General features: G+C 54.1%; 1 protein-coding gene across 1 annotated transcript; it reads left to right on the top strand.

The window, feature by feature from the left end:
• Positions 1-368: 368 nt before the first annotated feature.
• Positions 369-7,492, top strand: LOC149332171 (uncharacterized). The gene is made up of 5 exons (XM_089557482.1): positions 369-681; positions 2,268-2,360; positions 3,199-3,396; positions 3,516-3,835; positions 7,286-7,492. Exons 1-5 carry the CDS (start codon positions 636-638, stop codon positions 7,490-7,492), a joined length of 864 nt encoding a protein of 287 aa, XP_089413608.1. The 5' UTR covers positions 369-635.
• The last annotated feature ends 2,394 nt before the right edge of the window (positions 7,493-9,886 follow it).

Below are 9,886 nucleotides of genomic sequence, written 5' to 3'. Positions count from 1 at the left end.
ACTAGGTCGCCACTGCGTTGGGAAGAGATAATCTAAAGTTAATCCATCACCAAAATTATGTCCCGCTCGTTGGCTCTGCTGTACACCTCCCGATTCTTGGCCGACCCCCAGTGTGGGTTACGTGCCGCCATAGACGAGTGGGAAAACAATCCCAAAAAAAGCAGAAAGGAAAGAAATTAAAAACTGCAGAAGCAGATTGGACGAAGATCAAGAAAATGGGAAAATAAGAAAGAAAGAAAGAAAGAAAGAAAGAAAGAAAGAAAGAAAGAAAGAAAGAAAGAAAGAAAGAAAGAAAGAAAGAAAGAAAGAAAGGGAAGTCTGCGCGGTTGCCACCCATCGATACCACATCACGGTGTCTACATGGTTGACACCAATAGATGCCACTTGACGACGGAGGCCCTCGTAATAGGAACTCCCACCATTACTCAACTCTCCAAACGCGCTCGCCCGACGTTGCGCAACCACGCCGGCAAACGTGTCCCTGTATGTTTCTGCGTTTCTGCGCCCGTGCATTCAGGATGGCCGACCGGCGAACCCGTTCCTAGGAGCACTCGAGCAAACCACCACCTGCAACACAGTTGGCCCCCCAAAGCGCTCCAACGGTGCCCGGGGCACGCAGTGGGCGAGGGGGAGGCATGCAGTGCTGCTTCCGGCCATGCCCTCCAGCAGCTAGCTCTCGCAGTGAGTGGAGTACGAGCGTCACGCGGTTTGAAGAATGCAAGCATCATCTTCCCCCTCCCCCACGACCCCTCCGCCTGGTGGTGCTGCTGATCTGGGCTGTCCCAGTGCGGAAAAAGACGCGGCGTCTGCGGCGCAGCAACCGGTTTGTTGCTTTCCTGCCCTTGTGGCCCGGCCTTGATCGGGCCAGCTGGCCGGCCGTCCACTCGGCGACGACGACAAGCAGCACTGGAAGAGGCGGCGGCGACACCCATATGCGCCCGTCACCGCCAGGGCAAGCCGACGGTCGGTGTCAAGGTCGCGGTTCATGAGGCGGAAACGCTGCACTTGCTGCGCCCGGGTTTTATATGTGAATAACACCCGTAAACACGGCTGTTGCTTGCAAGGCCCGGCCCGTTACGCAGAAAATGCGGTGTCGGCGTTGTGAGCGATAAATATGTAGGGCGGCTCGGGCAGCCACCCCCGCAGAAGCAACCTAGCTTGGCGGCCTAGGTCACGTGACCTTGTGGGTTCATCACAACGTACCCATCGGATTGTGAGCAAACTAACCACCTTGGCAGGAGAGGTTGCCCGGGGAGAGCAACTTGGGTCGCACAAGACCCCACCGGTGGCAGCACCTGCCACCGCAGGGCGGTGGCGCATCCCTTAACCGCTGCACCATTGCGCAAGGAGTGGATGTAAAGTTGATAATCCTTCTATCCTTAATATCACCTTCGCCCGTCCAATATTTCTGCCTTTTTTTCTAATTGGTTCTTCTTAAATTTTCTCTTGGGCGTTGGCCCCTTTTATTTTCACGTTCGCCTGCGATAACCTTTGGTTTGGTGCCGGCTTCCTCTCATATTTTTTATTTGTATTTTTTTGTACTTGACAGTTTTACAATAAAGGGGGGGGGGGGGAGCATAGGGGAGCATTCACACCCAGCTTCAAACAATGTGACCTAACCGCCTCTTCTGAGTTCTTTCTTTTCTTCATGGCCGAGAGCATATTTTCAGTCCTAGCCGGTAATGAAAAAAGTATCTAAAATTGAAGCGGGAAAAAAATAAACCAGACAGACGGTGGTTCGTCTGAATTCTTTATTCGCTCGGCGGGGGCGCTCTAGGGCGCTAAAGGAGTCATCACCATTATCATCATTATCATCCGATGAGGAAGAAGAGGGACTCCAGGCTTGCAGAGAGAGAGATGCGCGCTAGCCGCGAATTTCTCTTTCGTTAATTGTTTATTCTGCGAATACCGTCTTGTTTACGCTGTGGATGTTTAACGCATTGCTCAATTCGCTACCGTTCTTAACGCCTGCGCCTGTCGTCGCTCTCATGTAGCGTTCAAAGCGGTCCCATCGCTTGACTCGCGTGTTCGCGATGCTATCGTACCGCTGCCTGATCTGCGCCTCTGGAGTGTGATCTTGCTTTGTAGCCTTACTGCGTTTCCGGGATCGAGCGTCAGCTTTCAGTTCGCTCACTTCAAAAATGAAAGGAGAAAAGAAAAAAAAAACAGGCGGATTCGATCCCCGAAACGAGAGAGGCTCGGATAACGCACCCGACGGATTCGTGCTGTGCCTCCAGTGAAGATTGCTTTCGCGAACGTGCCTGCAGATGTCTTCACGGTTCTGGGAAAAACCGGCGGCGCTTCGTCGAACAGCGAGGAGCCGCGAACCCGGACAGACGAGACTCCGCGAGATTGGGCCGGTGAGTGCGTGGTCCGACGAGACTGACTCGGTGTATATCGTCTTGCTTAAATAAAGCCTGTGAGATTCGTTTTGTCAGGGACTACCTACCCCTACATTCTCTTCGGACCCCCTTCACAATATTGAGTATGCCGGTAATGCGATAGCGTTAAAGGCCCAGTTGTCTTGAAGATCCGGTGTCGGCGTTGTCGGTGTCGGCGTTGTGAGCGAAAAATCACGGGCATGACTCTGGCAGATGGTTCCCAGAGTGCAACCTAGGAGGCAGGTGGGCCACCTAGGTCACGTGACCTTGTGACGTCATCACAACCTGCCAAGCGGGTAGTGAGCACACTACCCACCATGGCAGGTGCCACTTAAATTAATTACATGTCGATCGGGAATAGCAACCTGGGTCGCACAACTGGCCCACCGCTGGGAGCACCTGCCATCGCAGGGCAGTGGCGCATCGCTTAACCGCTGCTCCAGGAGTGGTATGAGCTCTCCCAGGGAACTATGAATGCAAAGTAGAGAATGACTTTCTGCACATGCGGGAATTCACCCATTACGCTATCGCGTCTCCTCCAATTTTTTTTTCTGCATGTGTGTGCTTGACGCGTCATTCCCTTTCTCCATCTTCATCCTAGCTTCCTTAAGTCCTTTTCTACCTATCCTGCCACCGTGTACAAAACCTCGCGTAAAAGAGAAATCCCTTTAACACAAAAGCAGGTGTTTTCACCGCTGAATAAGCGAACCTAAGCGCGTTCGAGCGAGTTGTTGCGAAGCGTGGGCTGAGGCTGGGATTGAAATAGAGATGGCAGCACTGTCGGCCCGCTGAACTGGTGCACCACGGGGTCACGCAGACTCTGCCTTCACGCCGAGACCCGAGTGCACTTCTCCGTTGTCCGTGGTGCGCTGCCCGAGGCCCCTCGCCGCTTGGATATTCTCCGGCACTAGCATCCTGGACGGAACCTGCCAAGAGTGGGAACCGCGCAGCCAGTGCCTCGAGCCGGGGGGCAACGCCTTCGCGTCCCTGGTTGAGTGCCAGAGGGAGTGCGCCAGTATGTGTGCATATACATATACCTGAACTTCTCTTGGACGTCTTGCAAACATCCCGAACATCCGCAGGACGTTCAAGAGAGTTTCAGTGCCCACTATGTTTCTCACTCTCCCTTTCCAGACGGAACGCGGGGGGAGGGTGCGAAAGACCGTTGCGGCGGGCCCGTACGTAGCCGGCACTGTCGGGACGGAGACCGCCGGCTCGAGTATGTGGTCGGCTCGGGACTGACTCCGACAGGTGCCGTCGAAGGTCAGGCGTTGGCGCAGCCGCGCTGCAGACGTCTGCCGCCTGACCTGTGCGCCAGCGATGGTCGCGGGTTCGCCTCGCTCGAGGAATGCCGGGAAACCTGCTCTGCCGCAGCTGTGAGTTGGCTGCACTGCCCGAAGTTGTTCGCGACATATGAGGCTCCAGTGGAAGAGCGGCAACGCTGCATACCATATGTTATGTTAGGAACCCAGGGCCATATTGTTTAGGGGTCCAGTTGTCTATTTTCCACTTCGGATCCATTTAGTTTCCGACATTGGCCACTGGTTCGGTGACGTAGCTTCGGTTTTCAAGGGTCCGTGGGAAGAGATCGGATCTTTAACTGATTGGTGACCGAAACTCGCCATCGGCTGCATAACGCAGCCAATGGTTAACCGGTGCGTGCGTCACCTGGTTAAGGCTAACGTCGACTGGGGACACGCTACCTTATGATTTCTATGAGTGGCAGTTTGCTGCTTTGGTATGATGCTGTGTCACGCTGAAGTCACTCCAAATGAAAGAGTTTATAAATGGATATTTATTCCAAATGAATCCTTACAGAATACGGCCGCAGGGCTGTTGAAAGTGATATTGATGGTTACCTACATTGTGCCTCTTCTTAGTCAGCCCATTAATTTTAGCACTGTTCCATTTTTAATCATTGAACATGTTAGATGATTAAATAATATTTACAAATGCGCTTCAACAAGTTATCCATTGGGCCAGGTGACCCAATCCCAAACCTAAGATAATAGACCCAACTGTGTCTGTTGTCTCATTTTTGTAACAAAAAAAATTGCCGACAATTACGTAACTTCCTAATGCGGAATTAGAGCGCAGCTCACCAGCTGTTACAACTTTTTGATAGACTGAGGCAAATAATTCGATGGCGGCGACGGTAAGCTTCTGCTTCGATGGCATGCACCTCTGGATTCTGGCGGCGACGGCGCTGGGCCTCTGCTCTGGCAGCTCGTTTAGCAGCAGCGGCAGGCGAAGGACTTCTACCGGTTGCCTCGCTCATAGCTCAGAAAGAACTGGCAGAGAATAAACTATCTATATAGGCAGGCGCTTCGCAGTGGCGAACGGCGGCGGATATGCGTTTCGGTTCGGGTGGTGCACATATCGTGATCCGCCGCCACCGATCCGGCGCTGTGATTGCCGCTGCACAGGGGTGGCATTGGAGAAGGAGCGAAGAGATCAGTTAAAAGCTATCGGGAGGTAGCGGGAGATATATGTATTCAGCCACTTTGAGTATTTCATGGTCTTGTATTGTAAGCACCTGATCAGTTGTATCATTGAAAATCATCAGACCGGAATTAATTGCGCTAAAACTGGAGCCTAGAGTGTCTCCTTCGTCTCCACAACTATTAACCAGAGTTTGAAAACATTCCTGTCTATCTGCTAACATTACAATATCGTCCATGGATGGATGGATGGATGGATGGATGGATGGATGGATGGATGGATGGATGGATGGATGGATGGATGGATGGATGGATGGATGGATGGATGGATGGATGGATGGATGGATGGATGGATGGATGGATGGATGGATGGATGGATGGATGGATGGATGGATGGATGGATGGATGGATGGATGGATGGATGGATGGATGGATGGATGGATGGATGGATGGATGGATGGATGGATGGATGGATGGATGGATGGATGGATGGATGGATGGATGGATGGATGGATGGATGGATGGATGGATGGATGGATGGATGGATGGATGGATGGATGGATGGATGGATGGATGGATGGATGGATGGATGGATGGATGGATGGATGGATGGATGGATGGATGGATGGATGGATGGATGGATGGATGGATGGATGGATGGATGGATGGATGGATGGATGGATGGATGGATGGATGGATGGATGGATGGATGGATGGATGGATGGATGGATGGATGGATGGATGGATGGATGGATGGATGGATGGATGGATGGATGGATGGATGGATGGATGGATGGATGGATGGATGGATGGATGGATGGATGGATGGATGGATGGATGGATGGATGGATGGATGGATGGATGGATGGATGGATGGATGGATGGATGGATGGATGGATGGATGGATGGATGGATGGATGGATGGATGGATGGATGGATGGATGGATGGACGGACGGACGGACGGACGGACGGACGGACGGACGGACGGACGGACGGACGGACGGACGGACGGACGGACGGACGGACGGACGGACGGACGGACGGACGGACGGACGGACGGACGGACGGACGGACGGACGGACGGACGGACGGACGGACGGACGGACGGACGGACGGACGGACGGACGGACGGACGGACGGACGGACGGACGGACGGACGGACGGACGGACGGACGGACGGACGGACGGACGGACGGACGGACGGACGGACGGACGGACGGACGGACGGACGGACGGACGGACGGACGGACGGACGGACGGACGGACGGACGGACGGACGGACGGACGGACGGACGGACGGACGGACGGACGGACGGACGGACGGACGGACGGACGGACGGACGGACGGACGGACGGACGGACGGACGGACGGACGGACGGACGGACGGACGGACGGACGGACGGACGGACGGACGGACGGACGGACGGACGGACGGACGGACGGACGGACGGACGGACGGACGGACGGACGGACGGACGGACGGACGGACGGACGGACGGACGGACGGACGGACGGACGGACGGACGGACGGACGGACGGACGGACGGACGGACGGACGGACGGACGGACGGACGGACGGACGGACGGACGGACGGACGGACGGACGGACGGACGGACGGACGGACGGACGGACGGACGGACGGACGGACGGACGGACGGACGGACGGACGGACGGACGGACGGACGGACGGACGGACGGACGGACGGACGGACGGACGGACGGACGGACGGACGGACGGACGGACGGACGGACGGACGGACGGACGGACGGACGGACGGACGGACGGACGGACGGACGGACGGACGGACGGACGGACGGACGGACGGACGGACGGACGGACGGACGGACGGACGGACGGACGGACGGACGGACGGACGGACGGACGGACGGACGGACGGACGGACGGACGGACGGACGGACGGACGGACGGACGGGAGCGCCCCCTTTGAAACGGGGTGGTGGCAATTGCCACCATTCTCAGCTTTTCTTTCTTTTTGTTCAACTGTGTTGTCAATTCTCATTAAGATTCGCCATATTCTTTACCTACGGTTTTCTACACTTCTAACCTTATGTCACATCTCTGCTTTTCAGCCACCAATCCTCCAATCGCTTTTTGCTAACATCCACTGCAGATTTATTTACGTGACCATTGTTATCTTTAAACCCTAGGGCCTCAGGAAGGGTGACTGTGCCTGCATCGACATCCGGATGGACACCGTCACATTTGATTATGAGGTGTTCAATTGTTTCCACAGATCTACCACACACTGCACACGTGTCATCTTCGTTAAATTTCTTTTTGTAGCTGCGCGTTCTAAGACACCCTGACCTAGCTTCAAAAAGTAGGGCACTGCCTCTTGAGTTATCACAGAAAAATTCTTTCCTGATCTGCCTTTTCCAGTATCGATATAGTTCTACACTATGCTTATTTTCCATTGAATTAATCCGCTCCATCCGCAGGCAGCGCCGTCTAGCGGGAGCAGCATCGACCCGCGCTGCCGCCCCGGTGCCGAGGTGGGGCGCTGCGGTTGGAAGCAGCGCCGGCTTCGCTTCTACTTCGACCAGGACGAGGCCCGGTGCCTGCCCTTCATGCAGTTCTGCCTCGCCAAGGGTGGCTTCCCCGACAAGAGCAGCTGCGTCGAGCGTTGCCTGCTGGCGCCGGCCTAACACGTCCGCTTTCGTCAAAGCACGCGCTGACTGTTGCAGACACTTCGGGTATCTTCGGGGTGCATACTGCTCAGGCAGACATTTTTGTGTCGCTGAAATTGGTGCGGGGACGATTTCTGTGTGTAAAGAAGGACCATTATTGACTTTTACAGAGTGAAGCAGGTCAAACTTTCACCTACGTTACTGAAATTGGTGCGGGAATAACTGCTATATCGTTATAGCTGATATGCATGTATCACAACGCTTTAATAGTGTTCCAATCATGTTTCGTATCCAATACAGAGCGCATACATGGCCTCGTTAATTGAACTGACTATACGGACGCAGATTCTGAAGGAAATTAAACTGCACGTGGGTGACCGAGTGAATTAATGACCTCTGTGTGTGTTTTTGTCAAACATGGTCATCTGCGTCGCGTGCGTGGCTGTATTTCCTCGGCAAAACGCGTGATGGGACAGCGAATGATACTAAGCTACCATCATGGGCATGGACATAGGTTCATGTAGGTCATGTTGCGCAGCGAACGACGTTGATTTACTCGTAATTACTGCTCCTTCCCATTATCACTCATGCCAAGAGAGTCAAATGTGTCTTCTCCTAATGACATGCACAAATACACCTCATTTTTTTCTAAAGGCATTTTTTTACGAGAATTCATGCCACTCAAGACACCAATTTTTGGAGACATCTTTCATGAAGGTATTGCGAGAAGCAATCGAAGAGAAAAGCCGTGGGAAATTTGACGACAGGTGTGTTGCTTTTTCACCACAGTGGACCAGCTCACAAGACTGTCAGATAACAAGCTACTATCAGGGCCATGCAGTCCAGACCAGGCTTCCAGTGATTTTCCTAACCTGAAGAAATTTGTGCGTGGGCAAGGATTTCCTCACGCCCATGAAGTCAGAGGCGTATACAGTGTCCCGCAGCAACAAGAAGGCTTCTTCTATTGTGAGGACATCTGTTCATTGAAAGCAAAATGAAGTGTGTTGGAGGTGGATTGCATTTGAAAAGTAGAAAGTCAAAATTTCCCAGGAATTTCATCATTCGAGTTCAGATAGATAACTTATGCAACGACCCTCGTGAAATGTTATACCGCGGATCATTACTATACCTCGCCTTTGAGTCCATCTAGAGAATTCAGAGAGAAAGATGCTTATTTTTGCGCATTATCAAGGCTCAGTAAAAGCGCACTCACACCTGCGAGCCCTGTCGTTTCACGACCTATTTCGGTCGATCTATTACTCTCCCGGAACCCAAGAAAAGCAATGAGGGACCGTAATGAATCGGCCAAAGTTAGTTTCGTGTCGTCTGCGACTCGCGGATGTGAATACGCCTGAGGTCAGTGGCTCGTCGCATTAGCGCCAACTCGTCGTCCTGTTGGACCGACGCCAGCCATGCACGCCAGGAGGATGGGGATGGTTGAGGAAAGCGGGAGATACCGTGTCCCAAGCTCCCATACAGGGAAGGGCAATTAGCACTAGAAGGGTCTCACCGGAGGCGGTGTAAGCAGAGACGCATAGAAGTTGTGACTGATGATGGCGATGATGAAAACTTTATTTGAACAAGGGGGTTTTGGACACGTTGGTCCTTGGGCCCCCGCACGGCCCCACTGCACTCAAACGTTCATGTCCCGGAGGCTCATGACGCTGGCAGCCCGGCATGTGGCGATGGTTTGCTTGGCCGGGTCCTCGGAGCGCAGTAGGGTCTCCCAAGCCCCCCAAGTGGTAAGGTGCTCCAGGCCCCGCGGGGGAGGATCCGCCGGGCAGAGGAAAAGAATATGGTCGAGGGTGGCTTTGGGGTGGTGGCAGAGGGTACAGGAAGGGTTCGTGTGGACTGGGTGATATCGCGAGCGTATATAAGGGGAGGGCAAAGTCACGCTTTGAGAACATGCAGTATAAAACGCAGCAGCAAGGAAAACAACGACTGCTCATCTACGTGATGAGCTGCACATCGGACAGCCCGGGGCCCGGTTGCCACTACTATTGCGTGAGTGACTTAACGCACGTCGGCGATGGACGCACCAGTGTTTTGAAGAAAGAGGAGAGCAACGACCCTGGGAGAGCGTACAAAATGGCGAGTGCCGGCGCCTCCAGCAGCTTTTTTCCCGCTCCAACTTCTGCCGAGACGGACACGCCGTAGGAGACATCCGAAAGCGTTCCGAAGCCTTTCGTCACAGACGAAGGAACAGCGACGGGGACGGACCACCTCCTACCGCCTTGATAGTCTTCCTACAGGCCAAGTGCCACTTCGCCCCTCAGCAGTCGCCCCTGCAAGCCGACTTCCGAGGAAAATCAGCACCTAAGCCAGCGCCGGCCGTCACTTGATTCTTGTGGCAGCTCCGAATAAGAGGCTTGTCAGCTGAATTGCCGCACCTTGTTTGGTGGGACACCAGTC

This window comes from Amblyomma mixtum, chromosome 8, assembly GCF_055824585.1.
Source record: "Amblyomma mixtum isolate Tamu chromosome 8, ASM5582458v1, whole genome shotgun sequence".
NCBI classification, from domain to species: domain Eukaryota; kingdom Metazoa; phylum Arthropoda; class Arachnida; order Ixodida; family Ixodidae; genus Amblyomma; species Amblyomma mixtum.
The sequence above is the reverse complement of the archived record's forward strand: the minus strand, read 5'-3'. Positions and strand labels throughout refer to the sequence as shown.